Raw genomic sequence first — 19,466 nt, 5'->3', positions numbered from 1 at the left:
TTTGTATGAGAGACTGACTTGATTTGTAAACTTTCACTTAAAAGCTCTAAATAAATAAATAAGAATGTACTTCAGTAAGGACACAGACCTTAGAAGGGTGGTTTGAGCTAGAAGAAGAACACATGAAGAAAAAAATCAGTATCTCTAAATAAGTAACTGTAAAAACAGACACACATATTTGTAATATCGTATTTTTACATAAGTCACACATGCGTTCTTTTTACTGACTGCGCCCTCCCACCATGAAGTTATTCTTGTAAGCACACTATGCTAATTCAAAAGTTAATTTAATACATTTAAAAATTAATTTTGAAAATGAATTAAACTTTAAAAAAAATTATCTAAGCACACTTATGAAAATACCTCTGGGAGGAAAGCACGGTTGGCAAAAAAAAAAAAATGTAGAATGAGCACGTTATCTGAGTAAAAAGTATAAGTTTCACTAATTTGTAGTGTCTGAATCTGACTCCCCAGCTAGCCTGGGAGGTACCATCTCTGCCTTCTTCATCCCTGTCCCCAGTGTCTGGGCCAGGGTAGATGGGGCAGATGATCAACTAACAGTTGCTGGATGAAGGCATGAAGACAAGCCATTGAAGGGTGAGTAGGGGTTGATTGGGCGGAAAGGGGCAGAGATGCCTCATAGGCAGCAGGAACCACGTGTGCAAAGACCAGAAAACGGGGGAGCATGGTGAGTCTGAGGAAGCGAGAGAAGTCCAAAGGACCTAGGATGGAAAAAGTCTGCTTAAATAGAAGCTGGAGAGGTAGACAGAGCCTTACAGGCCAGGCAAGTTACATAACCTGATTCATGCTTTTTAAAAAATCATTCTTGCTGCAGATTGGAGAACAGACTCGAAAAGACAGAATTCAAGGAATCAAGACTGCAGGTTTGGGCGGCCTGGACAGGTGATGAGCTTCTTGTGACTAGGGGTATGCAAGCAGAGGCTACATGGTATGGGCACGGATGCTGTCAAAGATAGCTTGAGTGCTCATGAGGTGGGCACGGGGGCAGGTAGACTTGCCCTGACACCCCACATCTCCCTGACCTTGACCCACTACTGTCAGGAGGAGCCCCGGCCTCACTCTATCCCCTTAAGCCCATGGCTCATTCCTTCGCCTGCAGACCTGGCCTGAAGCCTGCACACACGAGCCTGTATCCGAGGCAGGAGGCGGAGGCGTTGACGGGAGATGCAGGTTCTAAGGCTGCGATGCAGGGTGAGCAGGGCCTGGGCACGCTGCTGGGCCTGGTGCTGTTCCAGCTGCTGCCAGCCCTGCTCCCGCAGCAGAACCTGCAGGCAGAGTGGAATGGGGGTGCCTTCCCCCCACCCTCTCCCACCGCCCCACCACCCAGGAGGCACCCCCCCAAAGCCAGAGTTGGTCACAGTTTGTTCCAGAACGCTTGTCTCCTGTTCACTCATGTGTCCCTGTCACACATGGACACATGCACCCACCTTAGTGCCTCCCAGGTGATAGAGGGGTGACTCAGCTCCCAGCACCTGGCTCAGGATGGCGCCACACCTTTCTTGCTCAGAGGGCTCTCCCTGCCTCTCTGAGCCCAGGGACCGGAACCTGCCCAGAGAGGGAGGGCGGAGGTCATGTTGGCAACTTGACACCCGGCACTTCCGGTGGTCATGCAGTCTAAGTCACTCAACAAGGAGCCCTGGTGGCACAATGGTTAAGCACTTGGCCACTAACCTTAAGGTGAGCAGTTCAAACCCACCACCTGCTCCTCTGGAGAAAGACTGGGCAATCTGCTTCCTTAAAGATCACAGCCTTGGAAATCCTACGGGGCAGTTCTACTCTGTCCTACAGGGTTGCTATGAGTCAGAATCAACTCAACAACAACTTTTTTTTTTTTTTTTAAAGTCACTCAACAGTGGGTTTTAAGTGCCTACATGTGCAGGGCCTTCAGCAGGTGAGACTCCTGCCCTCCTGGGGCTCATGGTGGGGGATGGATTGTGAGAACACGGTGCCAGCAGAGGGGGCAGAGAAACAGGAAGATGTGTGTTTGTTCAGGCTTGTTCGCTGCCATCTCCTCAGTGCCTAGCACACCCCAAAACGCAGTGGGCACTCAATAAATGCTTGTGGGAGTAAGACGGTGATGAATAGCGAAAGGAGAGAGAGGTGGAGGGAGAGACAGAAAGAGGACTGAAAGGAGGGAGACGGGGGAGGGCCGGGCGATAGGAATACTGGATGCCAGAGCCGGGGTCCCTGGCAACGTGGGTCCATGTCCAACAGAAGGAACTCTCAGGCTCTCTGGTCACTGAGGGGCCTCCTTGTCAGTCCTGACCCTGAGGTGCCTGGGCCCCTGGCCGCCCTGTCCTGGGTCCCTACCTGGCCAGGAAGGCCTGGAAAGGCACACGCACGGGGAAGGTGGCGCTTCGGATGCGTATAGCCTCCAGGGTGCCCGTCTGGCGCAGCTGCTCAGCCATGTGTCCTACATCAAAGAGGCCTGGAAGCTGGGCAGTGGGGACAAGGCCAAGGAGAGCAGGAGTCAGGGTTGGGTCCAAGGGCTAAAAAAACAGGGCTAAGGCTGTGGTAATTTGGGGCAGGACACAAAGGAGGGAAAAGAGGGGCACAAGGGCAGGGCAGGGGTCAGGCTCTGGGAAAGGAGCAGTGCCCTCCCCAGCCTGGGACCAGGTGCTGAGAAGCTCACCTTTCCAGGGTTAGGGTTGAGGCACTGGATGAAATAGATGTGGCTCCTGGTGGGTGGAAGCAGGGGGGTCACCAGGGCACAGGCCAGCCCCCATCCAACTGCCCGGGGTTGGGTGAGGGGCACGGTTCTCACCTGCGTAGCCGGGCTATGAGGTCCCCCAGGGACTGCTGGAAGCGAGAAGCCAGTGTGGATTTGCTTTGCCCTCCCCAGGGCTGGGGCTCTGCTTCCTGGAACTGGCTGCCCACCAGCTGTGGGCAAAAGGGGGCTGGGCCCATAGTCCAGGGTGCCCCTCACCCCCACTGCCCAGGGAAGCTGGTCCAAAGTGCCAGGCACTTGAGGGTGAGCCCCTTGGGCAAGGGCAAGAGTGTCCAGGGGAGGAGGATAGTCAGGGTACAGTGTGTGGAGTGGTTGAGGGCCCAGGAGGGCTGGCATGCCACCTGGAGCTGGCTCTGGTCAAGCATTTCCACCACGGCAGGGTCAAGATGATCCTGGTTTCTGTTTAAGAACTTGTGAACCTGCAAGGGACCATGTGGGGAGGAGAGGGAGAGCCAAGAAAAGAAGGCTGGGTTTGGAGGCCGCTCCTTTGTCCAATGGTCCATCCTTTCCCACTGGTTCAAAAGGCCACCTTTGTCATATATTCAATTCCTCTATATTCCCTTGGGTCTCTTTTTGGATCTTTGATTCCATTCTACTGCTCAGTCCATTCCTTGTCAATGCCATACTCTTCTAATTACTGGAGCTTGAAACTATGGTTTAATATTTGGTAGCACAAATTCCTCCTTAATCTTCTGATTTTTCAATATTTTACTGGGTATTCTGATGCATTTCTTCTCCACATAAAACTTCAGAATTATTTTGTCAAAACCCATTCCCCCTCCTCCCATAAAATTACCACTGGGGTATATTGATTGGAATTGTATTACTTTTCTAGATTAACTGGGAAAGAATTGACAATATTAAGGCTCCCAACTGGAAGGCAGTTTGTCTCCATTTTTAAATCTTTTGTGACTTTCAATACAGTTTCATAGTTGTCTTTATTCAAACTCCTTTCTTGTTCAGGGAACTCCTGGGTAGTTGTAGTTTTTGTTCTATAGCTACAGCATACCACCTCTTCCAGGGAGCCTGACCTGACTGGACCCACCTCAAACAAGTCACAGATCCGTACCCCTTTATACTGGGATCATCCCCTCAGCAGTTCTCCTCTGAGGGTAGGAGGTACCCAGTCCCCAGTAGACATAGAGCCCGAGACAGGGGATGGAAAGTCTATTCGGTAAGCACCTACTATGTGCCAGGCACCTGCCAGGCCATTTACATGTTATTGCATTTATCCTTCACAACAGTGTTGCAGGAGAGTTTTCATTTCCATTTTACAGATGGGAAGATGGAGGCTCAGGACATGAAGTAAACTGCTCAAGGTTATCAGAAGCCATGCTTGTACTCTGCCCCTCTTGGCTGGAGGGTCCCAAGACCTTAACTCCCCCTCCCCCTCCCCCCACCCAGAATGCAGTCAATTGTGGTCAGAACTGAGGGGGCCACCAGGTGGGGACATCTGCCAAGTCCTGGAAGGGGCCTCCCCTCATCCACTCCTCTCACCTGTCCAGGTGACTCTGCTCGGGGACGGGACAGCAGGGTCACATTACCCCCCTCACTGATTCCCCCTGAGGTGACAGGTACCTGGTACGTGACGGTCCCAGCATAGTGCCGCACAGTGAAGATGGGCAGGGGCAGCTGGGGCTTGGTGTAGCACTGGTGGTTGCCATGGTGATAGTGGCACTTCTGGAGGAAGGTGTGGTCCGTGGCCTGATGGGACCCAAGGTTTCTCTCAGGCCTTTGTACTCCGTGTTCCCTCCCAGGGGCCCCAGGTACCGTGTATACTTTAACATAAGATGAGGTTTTTTTTTTCCTCAAAAAAGTTATTCCTTAGAAAGAGTCACTCTATATTTGAGTCCTTAAAAAGTGTGCGCACTCTTCTTCATTGGCTTTATTTTGATCAAGCAAGTACTATTTGAGAAAGACACAGTAGCCTCGGACACAGAAACCACCTCAGTCAACACCAGACTTGGTGGCTTATAGAGGACCCCTGATAAAAATCATATAAAAGGGAAAACTGTTGCCAGAGAGTCAAATCCGACTCAGAGCGACCCTACAGGACGAAGCAGAACTGCCCCATAGGGTTTCCAAGGTTGTACAGAAGAGGCTGCCATTCCTTTCTCCTGCAGAGCAGCTAGCTGATGGGTTTGAACCACCGACCTTTCAGTTGTGTTGCGCCACCAGGAAGGGGGAATGTTAAGGCGATGGGAAAATTTGGCAACAGGTAAGGGTGATGGTTGTACAACATGATGAACGTCATTAATGTGGCTGAATTGTACACGTAAAGATTGTTGAAATGACAAGTGTTATATTACGTATATATTTACCACAGTAAAAAAAAAAAAAAAGAGGGCGGGGGACTTTTAGATTTAACAATTATTTCTAGCGTTCATAAACACGTCTTTATTAGCAAGTCTTTCAAAGGTCACTTTTTAAGAGCAATCCACTAAAAGATTATTTTATGGATATAATGAACCTATAATAAAAAAAATGCATGGGGGGGAAACACCTGCCCCAGTGTTAACTAAATGGGAACTTGTGGCTTGGGTCAGCACCCAACATGGCCTCAAAAAGTGCTACATTTCAAATGACTTAGACTTTAGTGATGTTGCCGATCCCTGGAAAACCATGTTGGGTGACCCCAAAAGTGTCTCTGGGACACCAAGAATGTCTGTGAAAAAATTTTAGTAAACTTTTATGAAATATGAGGCTGGGAAAATCAGTGATTTACAAATTAACACACTATGTTATCCAAAGCACATTTCATATGTGTATGAGTAACTAAATTAACGGAGTCCCCAGGTGGTACAAACCCAGGGTTACAAGCTCAGCTGCTAACTGAACAGTTGGAGGCTCAAGTCCACCAGAGGTGCCTTGGAAGAAAGGCCTGGCAATCTACTTACAAAAATCAGTCATTGAAAACCCTATGGAGTGCAGTTCTACTTTGGCACACATGGGGTCACCATGAGTGGGAATCAACTTGACGGCCACTGTTTTTTTTTTTTTAAGCTATATTAATAAATGAAATATTGTAATCATATGTTTGACAGCCTCTGGTCAAAATCCTTTCGTTTTCAACCCCTAATTGAAAAAATTGGGGAGGGGGCCCCTTATATTTGGAGTCATGGTATATTTTAGCTTATACAGAAACTCCTGCTCTTCTTGGTCTCAACAGAGCAGAAACTCGGTTTCAGCTCCCAGGGGAGGCTCAAGCCCACAAGCTCGCCCATGGAACCCACACCACATGTAATTTTATATTTGTTTCTGGGTTTTGTTCTGTTTTATTAACCTCTCTCTCCTGCTATACCCTGAGCTCTGAGAGGGGAGGGGCTGGGTCTACTTTTGCTCACCTTTTTATCCCTAGCACAGCCCTGGCACCCATATTCATTCATTCACTCGTTCATTCATCCAATAAATACTTGGTGAATCCTTAACACAGGCAGGCACCCCAGATAGAGTGTGACCTACTCCGACAAGGATGCAGCTCTAACGGAGCTCAGTGTAGCTCAGGGGAAGAGTAAATGAATAAATGTACAAAGTAATTGCATATGGACATAAGCGCTCTAAAAACATAAAGGAGAGGCTGCAGTGTAACTGAGTGAGCTATTTAGACAAAGGGGCAGGTGGAATGGATGCACCAAGGCCTTGAGTCTGCCCCCTACTGGCCAGAGGCCTGAATGGCTCCTGGCCACAATCAAGGCATTTGCTCCAGGACCACCGGGCCCATCAGGTACCACTGTCCCCCTTCTGCAGCCAGAGATGCCAGGTATCTTGCCCATGATCATCGAGAAACAGGCTTTGAGCCAGGTCTGCAGGAGCCCAGGGCTCTCTCCCTTTGGCCGCTGCCTTCCTGGGCTGGGCTGAGGTGGTGTGGACAGGGTCTCTGGGTCCTATAACCTTGTAGCCAACCTGGGAGGCCCTGCTGGCCATCCCGTCCCCACCACTTGAGTGATCTTTGCCCCTGGCCCTCACCTGGGGCAGCCACGTCTGGGCATCCAGGATACTCAGGAGGCTGTGGGGCTGGTCTGCGAGGAGGTCCAGGCAGGACTCCTGCGGAGTCTGGGGGATGGGCACCCAGGACAGCAACTCCTGCCGACACTCCTCCTGGGACAGCCAGCACTTGGCCTTTACGGAGCCATCCACATTCGTGGGGCCCTCGTCTGAGCCAGAGCAGGGAGAACACTCCCATTTTACAGATGAGCAAAGGGAAGTTCAGTTCAGCCCCCACAGCAAGGGGGCTTTGGGAAAGAGCTCTCAGTTCAGTGCTGTCTTTACCAAGGACGGCCTCTGCTCCTGGCAGCGCCAGGGTGCCTCCCGCCCCCATCCGTGCCATGCAGCCCCCCATACCTCCTCCTGGGCCAGCAGTATCTGGCTGGAGAAGTGCTGCAGGCGCTCACTCGCCAGGTTGCTGCACAGCTGCTCCAGGCTGTTCACCTGCAGCGCCTGGGGGCACGTAGGCAGTGAGGTGAGCATGCAAGTGAGGCAGGGACCCAGGGCAGGGGTGGAGAACAGGCACACAGGCCTGGTGCCCTTCACTCCCCTCCCGCAGGGCTGCCATACTTCAGGCCTCCCTCTTAAACCCTGTCTCTGCTTCAGCACCATTGTGAGCCTTTGGACCTCTGGTCACAGGCATCCTGTGGTCTGGAAGGCCTCTTTTCCTACCACCTAGCTGGCTATCAGAATCCTCATCCTCATAAGCAGGACTCCGGGCCTCCTCGTCCAGGAAACCTTCTGGCATTCCTCCGCTATGCATACAGATCTGTCCTCTGGTTCCTCCAGCACTCTTTGGGTAAGCCCCATGAGCCGACACTCCAGGCAGTTTTGTACAGAGTTTTGACATCTCTAAGACACACACACACACACACACACAACACACTTGTCACAGTCACCTCCCTCTTCAGGGAGGGCTGATGGTCACTGAGGACAAGCTGTGGAGAGCAGGATGGGGAGGAGATGGCGGACAATACCCACCTAGGGACCACCTCCTCTCCTTCTGGCCCCTCCTCCCTGCCAAGGAGGCACCACCTTCTTGAAAGCGGGGAAGAGCTTATGAACACTCAAGAGATTTGGGGCATTCTCCCTCCTCCCTCTCCTGGCAGTGCATGAGAGGTGGGGCGGCAGGTGGACTCATCCTAGCATCCGCTGCCTTTGAGGCTTCTGCAATTGCTGCAGGACAGAACTGTCTGGAGGCTACATCAGGGTGGACAGGGCAAGGCAGAGGGGCTGCACCTACGAGGTGCTCAGCTCTCTCCTGGCCCATCTCCTTTAAGCCTTCCACCACCTGGGAGGTAGATCCTGGTACAATCCCACTTTATAGATGAGAGTACTGGATTGCAGAAAGGTTAATTAACTTGCCCTAGGCCACACAGCTGGTGAGGGGCAGGACTGCAGCCCGGGGCTTCAGGGCGTCCACAGCCCCTGTGCTCTCTCACTTGCTGTGTCAGGGAGGATGGCACGGGCTGAGACAGGGGCTAAGGGTGGGCTCCCGCCCTCACCAGGGAAGCCTTGAGGGCTCCCACGCCCCAGGTTGGTCAGCCTGGGTGCCAGAGAAGGAAGCAGGTGTCCTGCTTGGAAATAAACACAGGCATAGGACGCGGACATCCTTCCTCGGCAATCTGCAGCTGAAGGTGAGAGATGGAACCCCAAGTTCTCTGCCAGGCTGGCTCCTCACCTAGACTGCACAGTCCCCGGGAAGGCCTGCTTCTTTCCTCTCCATCTCTGCACTACCCTCCCCTAGTCCCAGGCCCTGGTGCCAGCTCAGCACAGCCATCACCCCACAGACGTAGAAGTCAATGAAGACACATGTGAGGCAGGCAAGTGGTCACAAATGTCCCTACAAGGAGAGCTGCAGCTTTTGAGGTCTCCCAAATACACTAGGATGAGGAAGACCCCTGTCCTGTGCCACCTAACCAGGTCTCTGGGCCCAGCCCGGGGGTGACCTCAAAGCCGTAGACGTCCACAACAGTGATGGTGCCCACGCTGCCTCCTTCCCTAGGCGATGCCAGCTTCGTGTTGGCTCTTCTCAGGAGCCAGTCAAAGAGCCGCGAGTACAGGGCCTTGGCCAGGCCGTCCCTGTGGACACCGTGAGTAAGTGCACAGTCACACGAAGCACAGCGCCAGGGGTCTGCTCACTCCTCCCGTCCCCAGGCCCACTGCAACCTGGCATTGATGGCGCTCTCCACGGGCAGGGATCGTGAGACCCGGCCATAAGGTGTCTCCTGGAGGGCAGAGCAGGTGCATGTGGGTACATCCAGCTCATAGTACACATGGGCGCTCATCAAGCTTGTGGATGGTCCAGGTTGGCCCACCTACCCATACCCGCGGGCTCACCAGGACCCTCTGGGTGACAGCACCCTCTAGGCGCTCAGGTGGCACCCGCAGCAGCCGGGCTGCAGTGTGGATCTCTGCCCAGCTGGACACGGCAGCCACCTCCTGGGACTCTCGCTGGTTAGAGAAGGGGCAAGGGCAACAGCAAGAGGTGAGATCCAGGCAGGTAAGAGCCTGGGCTTTATCTCCAAGCAGGGCTCATACATCCTTCTCTGGTACCCAGGCTGGCCAGATGGGGCCCGGGAACCCTGGAAGCTTCTCTCTGGTGAGGCCTGGAGTCTGACGCACTGAGTTTGAGTCCTGACTTCACCTCTTTACTAGCTGTTCGGCTTTGAATGTCTTTTTCCCTCCCTGAACCCATGTCTTTACTGTTACAGGCAAAGCTACGATAGTCATGTTACAGCGCTGTATTGAGAAGCAAGGTAGAAAATATACGTAAAATTATTTACACAGCGCCAGGTACTTAGTAGGACAGGTGTGGGGATAGAGTCAGAAGATCCAGGTCTCTGTTTTCCCATCTCTACAACGGGGACCTGCCTGTTGTCCAGGGCAGCCCCGAAGCCCCAAGTAGCCCAGGGGTCGGTCCCTCGTCTGCTCCTGATACACAAGGGTTTGGCATCATTGTACTGCCCTGACTACGTAAATAAGCCACCGCCAAGCCAGCATCCCACTGGCCCTGCCCACAGGGGCACCCACCTCTGAATAGGAGAAGCAGATGTTACCCAGCTGCAGGATGGTGGCCAGCACAGCCCAGACTGTGGCCAGCTCCTCGGGCCACAAGCCCAGAGCCTGCAGGGCCTTCACCAGCCCATGGAAGTCCTGGGCGTCCTCCTTGCCCGGGAGCCTGCAGGCCCGGCCCTGCGGAGCACGGCAGGGTGAAGGCCAGGGCCACCCTCCTCAGGCTCCTCCTGGGCCGGGAGCCCAGCCCCTCTCTGTCAACCCACCTGGTTGAGGTAGTAGTAGGTCTCGGGTCCCTGCAGGGAGAGCTGCTCCCGCTCCTGTGGGTCCAGCCCTGCCAGCAGCTCGTAAAAGACATGGAAGCTTCGCTCAGCCTGGGCCTTGGGGAGAAGGACTGGCTTAGAGAGAGCAGTGGCCTGGCCTTGCACCCCAGCGGAGCCAGGACAAGTCTTGGGGACGGCAGGCCTGGGGGCTTAAGGGGCCAGGACCCCCTACAGTGGGTCCTCTCTCTCTTTCTCACTTTGGGAGCTGGAGGGAGATGGGGAGCAGGGTCTTACCTGAAATACCACCCTCGAGGTCTCAAGCAGATAATGTGACACGGAAGCACCTATGATGACCCCACTGTGGGCACAAGAGACTGGGTGGGGGTGCCTGGGCTGCATGCCACCCAGGTGCCCCACTCAGAAGGGGATCCCCCATGGCCTGGCCCCAGGGGCAGCAGTCTTAGGTTCCCAGCTGGGCCAACTGACCGTAGGTGCCCTGTGCCCACCTGGACCCCTGCCACTCACTGCTGCAGGTAGAGGCATGAAACCTGGCCAAAGCGGCTGGCGTTGGGATTGAGGATGGTCTTGGCATGGCCAAAGCTGCTGACCATAAGCAGCACGTCCTCCAGCTGTGTGTGTGGGGGGGTCATTCATGTGGTACCCCAAATTGGCCATTCCAGCTAAGAGTACTCTATGGCTAGGGGGCTGTGCTGGGTCCACAGAGGAGGTCAGTCCCATCAGGACAGCCCCACCCTACCCTGCCCCCCAGAAGCAAGAGGCCTAAAAAGCATCCTTGTCTTGGCTCAAAGAACAACTCCTCCTGGATCCCAGGGAAATGGCTCTGCCCCGCGCCGCCTGCAATGCACCTCCAGCCTGCCCTCACCTGGCAGCCTCCATCCCTCATCTGCGCCTGCTCCGGGCTGCTGAGGAACTGCATGATCTTTCTGGCAGCTTCTGTCTTTCCTGAGCCACTGTGCCCACTGCAGGAGGGAGGGGCTAAGGAATCCAGGCTCCCAGCAACACAGAAAGATAGGCTTAGAGCCTGGATGCCCAACAGAAAAAATGCTCTAGATGCCACATTCTAGGGGCACATGTGGTGACTTCAGCCCCTACGCAGCCCAGAGCTGCCACCCCACAGGGAACCAGACCAGTAGTTTCAAATGCAGACCTCAGGCCCACTTCTTGACCAGCCTGCAGTGTGGCCTGTGGGCACCCACACCAGATGTTCAAGCCCATTGTAGGTACAGTCAAGGGGGCAGCCTCTACTTACCTGAGAAGGATGCAGGCTTCCTGCCCAGCCCTGTGAGACAGGCTATGGGCTGCTTCTGCGATACCAAAGATGTGTCTGGGCGGGAGGATGGAGAGATAAGAAAGTACCAGAGCTGGGCATCTGGGGCCCTCCTGCCAGCTCTAGGTGTAGGCAGGACATGCCCCATGAGCCCCAGGACATTGGGCAATGGGACATGCTGGGGCCCAGCACACCCTGGCGGTGAGCAAGGGTCTGTGGGGCAAGGTCACATACGGGGTGCTGCTAGAGGCCTTCCCAGAGCGGTAGCTGGCCAGGACCTCAGGCGTGAAGAGAGGCAGGGGCCGGCAGGGGTTCAGAGCAAGTAGGAGGGGCCCTCCAAAGGTCTGAGGAAGAAGGCAGAGGCCTCATCACAGCACGGACAGATCAGGAGAATGCAAATTCAAAAATGAGGCAGGGCTCTGATACACACCAGCCTGGCTACCCTGGTCCCACACCGTAGTCCCCAGAGAGGGTCCACCACCCATCCATTGGAAGAGGAGGGGCTCCAGGGGTGGTAAAGAGCCCTCTGTCCCCATGGGAAAGCCTGCCTCTGGGGCCGTCCCCTCCCCAAGGCCCCCATACATAGATTCGATCCAGGTGAAACCTCTTCTTGAGGCACAGCAGCACGGAGCTGTCACACACCAACCTGGGGGGATAGCAGGGAGGAGGAGCAGGGAGTTGGGGGGTGGAGGAGGTGCTGGGTTAGCTCCGGGGCTAGCTGCAGGACTTCAGGGGCAACTCATTCAACCTCCATAAAATAAGGGCTGGTCTGTTAAGTAAGTTACCTACCGTGGGGTGCAACAAGCAGGACCAGGACCCCGCTAAGCCTGAGGAAAACTTCACGCCAATTAGAGAGGGAAGTCTCAGACAATGGTCCCTGGATTTCATCCTTCACCTGCCCCTTCCACCAGAAAACCCCTTGTGGGACACAACCCCTCTTCAGGGCTCAATATGGGTGTGCGCAGTTTATGAATATTGGGTGTGGGGGGGGTAGAGTATATGGAGCAGTGTTTCCTTGTTGCACATAGGGTCGTTTTGAGTGGGAACCAGCTCTAACACACATAAACGCAACACGGGGAATATGAGGCTATGCGGCCCGGGGCCTCGACTGCTGGGATGGCAGATTTGGAGCCGCAAGCTCACCGCAGCCGGGCCAGGTCCTCGGTGTCCTCCAGGCCAGCCCCCAGGCTCCCGCGCTCAGCATCCGGGACAGGAGGCAAATCCAGGCCGGGCCCCAGGCTCAGCTCCAGGTCCTGCTCCAGCGCCTCCTCTGCCTCATCCTCTGGCTCCCACCGCTCCGTTGGGGACCCGCAGGGGCCCAGGCGCCTCTCCCGCCCCAAGCGGGTTTCCAGGATGAGCCGAGGCAGCAGTGGGTCGGGGCCAGGCCCAGGGTCCTCGCGGGGGTCGGAGCCCTGCGCCCAGTGCATCGGGGCCTCGGCTTCCAAGCCCCCAGGCTCCGCCTCGCTGCTGGAGCCGCTCTCGTCGAGCGGGGATTCATCGGGGGGAGTCGGGGCGAGGAGGGAGCCGCGGTGGGGCCCGGCAGCCCCTTGCCCACTCACCCTGGGCCCCTCACTGTTCCGCGCAGCCTCTGCACGAGGCCAAAGGCGTCCCTCCGCGTTCAGGGCGTCCGCGGCCGCTTCCCTTGAGCTCCGGGTGGTCGACGCCCTCCTTGCCCTGTGGATTCTGGGGAACACGACCGCGAACTTGGGGTCACCACCCGGGATCTCCTCGTCCGAGGGGTCGTCGGGGGCTGGGCTCTTCGAGGCTTGCGGGAAGCTCTGGTTGCCGCCAGGGGGAGCCCTCGGCCGCCCCCCCAGACCCGAGAAGCCAGCCAGACGCAGTGCTAGACGGCGCCGCAGGCCAGGCTCGCGGCTCCACCCCTTGCCCGCCCTCGGCCCCACGCCCGGCCCCTCTCCCCCCGCCTGCCCCTTGCCCGCCCCCGGCCCCTCGCCCCCCGGCTGCCCCTCGCCCGCCCCCGGCCCCGCCCAGGGCCCCTCGCCCGCCCCCGGCCCCTCGCCCGCCTCCACCCCCTTTCCTGTACGCGGCCCCCTTCCCCGTCCCTCGCTCTCTGGCGGCCGGGTCCGCCACCGCAGCCACCGCAGCAGGCCCAGGGCGTGCACCACGCTCAGGAGCCGCTCCTTGAGTCCTGCGCGGCGAGGGCCGGCGGCCTGGGGAGCAGGGCCTGGCGGGGGCCTCGCGCCGAGCCTGCGGAGCGCCATGAGGGTGGCCAGCGGCGTCAGGTCCCCGGGCGTGTCTCCCCGTCCAGCCTCCGCCGCGCTCTCGCCAGCCGCCAGCTGCACCTTCCCCACCTGGCGCCTCTCTCGGGGGGTTTCTCCGGGCTCGGCGCCTGGTGACTCGCCCTCGGGCTGCACCCCGTGGTCACTCGCGCCCCGGGCCGGCCTGCTGTCCCGAGGAGCCCCCGAGCTCCGGGGGGCGCGAGCACGGCTGCTGACGAGGTTGTTGGAGTTCGGGGTCCTGCCGCCGGGCGCGGCCGCTTCGTCCTCAGGGCCCCGGCTCGCTGTCCCCGGGGCTGCCCGGCGGCCGCGTCCGGGCCCGGGCCGCTCCAGACTTGGGTCTGTCGCTGTCCCCAAATCCTCCCTCGCTCCCCGGGGCCCCACCTCCGAAGACCCTTCCCGGCTCAGGGGTTCGGCTGGCGGCTCGGCGGTGCTCCGGCGCTCCCCCGACTCCGGCACTGACTCCAGCCCAGTTCCTGTCTCCTCCGAGCCCGTGTCCGGTGTCTCCGACTTGGGCCGCAGCAGCGGGGCCCCGCCGCTCTGGCTGCCGCTCTCCGAGGCCTTGCGGGCTTCGCTGTCCAGGCAGGAGCTGCCCCTGTCCCCGCCCGAAGTGTCCCCATCGAGGCTCCGGGACTTGGAGCGGCCCCGACGGGTCAAGGATCCCTGCCCTCTTCCTTTCCTCCTGCGAAGGGCGTGCTCGCCCGGCCGCCCTTGTCTCGGGAGGCTTTCCTCCACGCGCCCCCCTCGGCCGTCCCCGGGCTCGTGGTTCTTCTTGGGGCCGCGTCCCCGACGCCGCCCGCTACCTCGCCTCCCCCGGGACTCCGGCCGCTGCCCGGCCCCTTGCCCTCCGTAGCCGCTGTTCCCATCTGCCGAGGGCTTCCTGTAGCTACCAGGGGTTTCCCGACCTCCAGCGGCTGCTACGGGCTCCAAAGCGGGTCTCGCCCTGCGGGCCTCGCGGCCCAGTTGGCGGTCAAGGACCGGCGCGCCGTCCGTGCTGGCCGACTCGGACTCCTGCTCCCCCGCCGCCGGCCTCCGGGATCCCGCTGCGCGTCGGGTCACTTTGCCCTTGCTCCCGCCCATGGCGTGCCCAGGGAAGAGGGGCTGCCCAGCGTCCTGTCTCCTTTCCGGGAATCTGGCTGCCGCGGGTACCTGGCCTTCTGGGAGTGCACCACACAGCTCTACCCTGGCGGGGCCACAGGCTTAATCTCCACCCCCCCACCCCGGGGCTCCTGCCTTACGCAAGGGCATCAATAATGCAGGTGGCGGCTGGTCCTGACCCCCTGGGCCAACAATGGAGTACAGGCCACCCAGGAAAGAGGAGATGCTTCGGGCAAAGGCCGGGGACAGGGCAGGGCAGTCATGCCGTCTGGAGCCGCTGTCAGCCAGACCAGCACCACGGGAGGCTAAGAGGGGCCGTGCTCTGCTCCTGCCTCAGCTTGGCTTGCCCAGCGCCGAGGGCAGTGAACCTGGAGCAACCTCCAGGTCCCGGGGTACCCACCCTCCTTCCTCGACCTTCTGGGTTGCTCCATGAGGCTGTACCATGTGGATCTTCATGCACTCCATGAGTATTGTTATTTTTTCTTTTCAATTGTGATATATAATTTACAGAAAAGTGCATCAAACATAAATGTACCCTTTAAACTGATGTAAATCAAATACCTGTGTACCCCCACCCCCTTTATGTTAATGAAGCCTAACCAAAAAAAAAAAAAACGCGAACCCCTTGCCAGGAGTGGATTCCAATTCATAGCAACCCTGTAGGACAGAGTAGAAGTGGGTTTCCAAAGAGTGGCTGGTGGATTTGAACTGCCAACCTTTTGGTTAGCATCCAAGCTCCTAAACCAGTACCCCTAAAATCCCAAATCGCCCTAACGTGTGATTTATTTATTTATTTATTTATTTTTGAGCCTTGGTGGTACAGTGGTTAAAGCCCTGGGCTGTGTTCCGTGGGAGAAATGTGGCAGTTTGCATCTGTGAAGATTACAGCCTTGGAAACACTACGGGCAGTTCTAACTCTGTCCTATAGGGTTGCTATGAGTCATAATCAAGTCAGTGGCAATGAGTTTGGCTTAATACGTTCATATAGTTCAAAATTCACAAGGTAAAAGTCTCCCAACTCTCTTAGCTACTCAATTTTCCCAGTGAAGTTATCAATTTCCTTTATTTCCTTGGAGAAATACCCATGCAGAAAAAGATCAGTATTTTATTTTTCCCTTTTTAGCACGAGTGGAAGCTTATCTAGCTCTCTGCTCTTCACCTTCCTCTTTAATGCACAGTCCCCCTCCTTTTTTTTTTTTTTTTTTAACAGCTATGCAGTGTTCCAGAAAATGGCTGCACCATCATTTAACCAATTGCTTATCGGAAGGGTTTTTTTTCCCTTAGAGATGAATATGCCTTTATTTTTATTACCTTGGGAAAATGTCAGGCATGTTTACAATGCTGTATGATACATACTGATTTAACGCCGCTGTCCTCACTTTTCTGGTTTTAAAAGCCTTGTAGAAAACAGATACTGCAAAAAAGGAGAAGATGCAAATATTAACATTTTAAATCCTTAATTTTTTTTATTGTGGTAAAATAGACATAACATAAAATCGACCATCTAAACCATTTTAAGGAGCCCTGGTGGCGCAGTGGTTAAGCACTTGGCTGCTAACTGAAAGGTTAGCAGTTCCAACCCATCAGCCGATCTGTGAGAGAAAGACGTAACAGTCTGCTTCTATAAAGGTTGCAGCCTTGGAAACCCTATGAGGCAGTTCTACTCTGTCCTATAGGGTTGCTATGACTCGGAATCAGTTTATCAGCAACAGGTTTACCCACCTTTCTATTGGATGTGGGCTTGTGTCATGATGGTTATTGTTGAACCCAGGCAGGATTGGTGAGCCCAGTAAAACAGCCCTGGGGCAGCTGTTGCAGGGCAGCCTCGGGGGCACCAAAAGATGGCAGCCAGATGAGACTTCAAGCCAGGGCCCGACCCCACCAGGGGCCCCTGTGTCCCCGCTGACTGCCTGTCCTCACGGGCAGCACCACCCAGTAACCTGAGCAGGGAAGGAACACTCCAGACTGCGGCACTTCTTCAGAATGCCAGCCAGCCCACACGCACTTGCCGAACCACCACCCATCTAAATATCTCCGGATTCAGCCTCAGACCCCGGTGGAGCTGCTGCAAGCGCTCAAGTGTCCTGGGCAGTCCACTTGCAGCCCAGAGGCCAGTTTCAAGCAATGAGTTGAAAGTGAGTTGGCCTTTCCATCTGCATTCTCAAGGAGGCAGCCTTCTAGAGGAGGCAGCTGTCTCAAAAGACCATAAGCTCCTGGGTAACATCAACCTGTAAAATAATAGAAAAAAAAAAAAGACCAAACCTGTTGTCGATTCCGACTTATAGCAACCGTATAGGACAGAGTAGAACTGCACCATAGGGTTTACAAGGTTGTAGCCTTTATAGGAAGCCCTGGTTGTGCCTGGTTAAGAGCGTGGCTGCCAACCAAAAGTTCGGCAGTTCGAATCCACCAGTTGCTCCTTGGAAACCCTATAGCAGAAAACCCCAAACCTCTTGCTATCGAGTCAGTTTCAACTCATAGCGACCTTATCGGGTAGTAGAACTGACCCACAGAGTTTCCAAGGAGCACCTGATGAAACCCTATGGGGCAGTTCTGTTCTGTCCTGTAAGGGTTACTATGAGTCGGAATTGACTCAACAAGAGCAGTTTTGTTTTGTTTTTTAACAGAATCATATTGCCACATGTTTCTGCCGTGGAGCGGCCAACGTTTCAGTTAGCAACTGAAAGCTTAACCACTGTGCCACCAAAGCTCCTTCAACACCAGCCCGTAGAAATCTATAAACTCCAGTCTCCTGCCCCCCAACACCAACTAAGGACAAAGGGCAATGGTTACCACAGAGCCCGGATGTTCAGAAGCCTTGTTTTACCTGTAAAAAAAACCGAACATGGGACTTGTACACCAATGCTCATTGCAGCGTTACTTATAATTGCCAAAAGGTGCTGCCCATCAACAGATGAATGGATAAACAAAACGTGGTATTCCATACAATGAATTATTCAGCCGTAAAGAGAAATGAAGTCCTGATACATGCTACAATATGGATGAACCTTGAAAATGTCATGCTGAGTGAAATAAGTCAGACACAAAAGGACAAATGTATGATCCCACTTATATGAAATAGCTAGAATAAGCAAATGCATAGAGACCAAAGTTTATTAGTGATGACCAGGGGCTGGGGGTGGGGAAGATGGGGAGTCTTTGCTGAAGGGGTACTAAGTTTCTGTTTGGCGTAATGAAAATCTTTTGGAAATAGCAGTGATGGATATAGAATGTGCTGAATGTAATAATGTCACTGAGTTGTGCACTTCATATTCTATTGAATGGAGAGGCCACCTTTGTTTATCCATTTATCTGTTGATGGTAATCTGGGTTGTTTCCATCTTTTGGCTCTTGTGAATAGTGTTGCAGTGAACATCGATGTACAAGTATTTGAGTCCCTGCTTTCAAGTTTTTGAAATTGCTGGGTTATAAGTTAATGCTGTTCAATTTTTTGAAGAATTACCAAACAGTTTTCCACAAGCAACTGTACCATTTTACATTCCCACAAAATGGATGTGGGTTCCGATTTCTCCACATTGCCTCCAACACTTGTTTTCCACTGTACATAGACTTCTAACAAGTTCTTCCTGCCCCTGATGGAACATCTAGTGTGGCCCCATTATTTCCCCATTCACCTCATGGACTTATATAAACCTCGCAACAGCCTGGGAGGGAAGGACTCTTAGCAGGCCCATTTCACAGAAGAATAAACTAACTTGGAGCAGTTAAGTAATTTGCCTGAGGTCACACATGTCAAATGGGATTTGAATTAGAGTGATCTTTTTTTCCCTTGAAATATTTTTATTTATTGTGCTTTAAGTGACATCAAGTCAGTCTCTCGTACAAAAACTTATACTCACCTTGCTAGGTACTCCTAGCTGCTCTCCCCCTAATGAGACAGCATACTCCTTTCCACCCTGTATACCTCGTGTCCATTCAACCAGCTCCTGTCCACCTCTGCCCTTCTCATCTCACCTGCAGACAGCAGAGCGATCTTTAGAAGAACCCAAGCGTACCTGGGTGAAGCAAACGGTGAATGTTCTCAGCTGCTAACCAAACTCGACTGCTAATCAAAAAGTTGGAGGTTTGAGTCCACCCAGAGGTTCCTTGGAAGACAGGCCTCTCGATCCGCTTCCGAAAAACCAGTGGAGTACAGCTCTACTCTTTGCACACGGGGTCACCATGAGATGGAGTTGACACAAGGGCAATAGGTGGTAGAACAAACCTCTCCGTGGCATTTCCCTCTGTCAAACTCTTCAGGTTATGTACTTCCTGTTGCCTCAGGATGAAGTCCAGACTCTTCAGCTGGTTTACAGGGTGTGGCCCCAGCTGTGGCTTTTTGTTATCTACCCAGCCTCTCTCCCCCACCTCTTCCAGGGACAGTGTTCCTCCTTAGGGAACTGGTCCTCCCTATTCCTTGTGGTTCTCAGCCCTTCCCTTCTCGCCCCTCTCCACACCTCTCACAGAGAAACAAGGCTCAGTCAAGTGGTCCAAGTTCCAGAATCCAAAGACTTGAGCTGGACATGCCCAGGGTCAGAAATGTGTCCTGGTTATCTGAGTAGCCCTGGGCCTGCCTGTCCATCCCAGGACCTGGGTGCTCAGCTCTTCTGGCCCCTGTGGCTCAGTGGTCTCATCAGCTCTTCACTCTTCCCATAGCAACCAGGCTAGTTCCCCGCATGGCCTCCCTCTGTCTTTGGCCAGAATGACCACCTACCCACAATGCCTTCTGCCCAGCCAACTCCTGGTCACCTCTCAGGTCACAGCTTAACATCACCTCCCAGATGCCCCTGAATTGTAGTTTGGTGGTAGAATTCCCACCTTTCATGAGGGAGATC

The 19,466-nt window shown here is 54.7% G+C and overlaps 1 protein-coding gene across 1 annotated transcript in view; it reads right to left on the bottom strand.

The window, feature by feature from the left end:
* Positions 1-15,096, bottom strand: part of MYO15B (myosin XVB) — a 32,014-nt gene extending 16,918 nt beyond the window's left edge. The window contains 25 exon segments of the mRNA XM_049861375.1: positions 1,123-1,286; positions 1,449-1,566; positions 2,332-2,456; positions 2,654-2,699; positions 2,786-2,901; positions 3,091-3,168; positions 4,328-4,453; positions 6,716-6,847; positions 7,091-7,186; positions 8,683-8,815; positions 8,903-8,961; positions 9,074-9,187; positions 9,767-9,928; positions 10,015-10,128; positions 10,306-10,369; positions 10,537-10,640; positions 10,895-10,991; positions 11,282-11,356; positions 11,534-11,643; positions 11,882-11,945; positions 12,443-13,184; positions 13,187-13,328; positions 13,330-14,690; positions 14,772-14,908; positions 15,032-15,096. Of these exon segments, the coding sequence (XP_049717332.1) occupies positions 1,123-1,286; positions 1,449-1,566; positions 2,332-2,456; positions 2,654-2,699; positions 2,786-2,901; positions 3,091-3,168; positions 4,328-4,453; positions 6,716-6,847; positions 7,091-7,186; positions 8,683-8,815; positions 8,903-8,961; positions 9,074-9,187; positions 9,767-9,928; positions 10,015-10,128; positions 10,306-10,369; positions 10,537-10,640; positions 10,895-10,991; positions 11,282-11,356; positions 11,534-11,643; positions 11,882-11,945; positions 12,443-13,184; positions 13,187-13,328; positions 13,330-14,690; positions 14,772-14,908; positions 15,032-15,096 (4,544 nt within the window).
* Between the last annotated feature and the right edge of the window lie 4,370 nt (positions 15,097-19,466).

Source organism: Elephas maximus, chromosome 19, assembly GCF_024166365.1.
Source record: "Elephas maximus indicus isolate mEleMax1 chromosome 19, mEleMax1 primary haplotype, whole genome shotgun sequence".
NCBI lineage: Eukaryota > Metazoa > Chordata > Mammalia > Proboscidea > Elephantidae > Elephas > Elephas maximus.
Note: the sequence above shows the minus strand (reverse complement) of the source record. Positions and strands in the feature narration are given on the sequence as shown.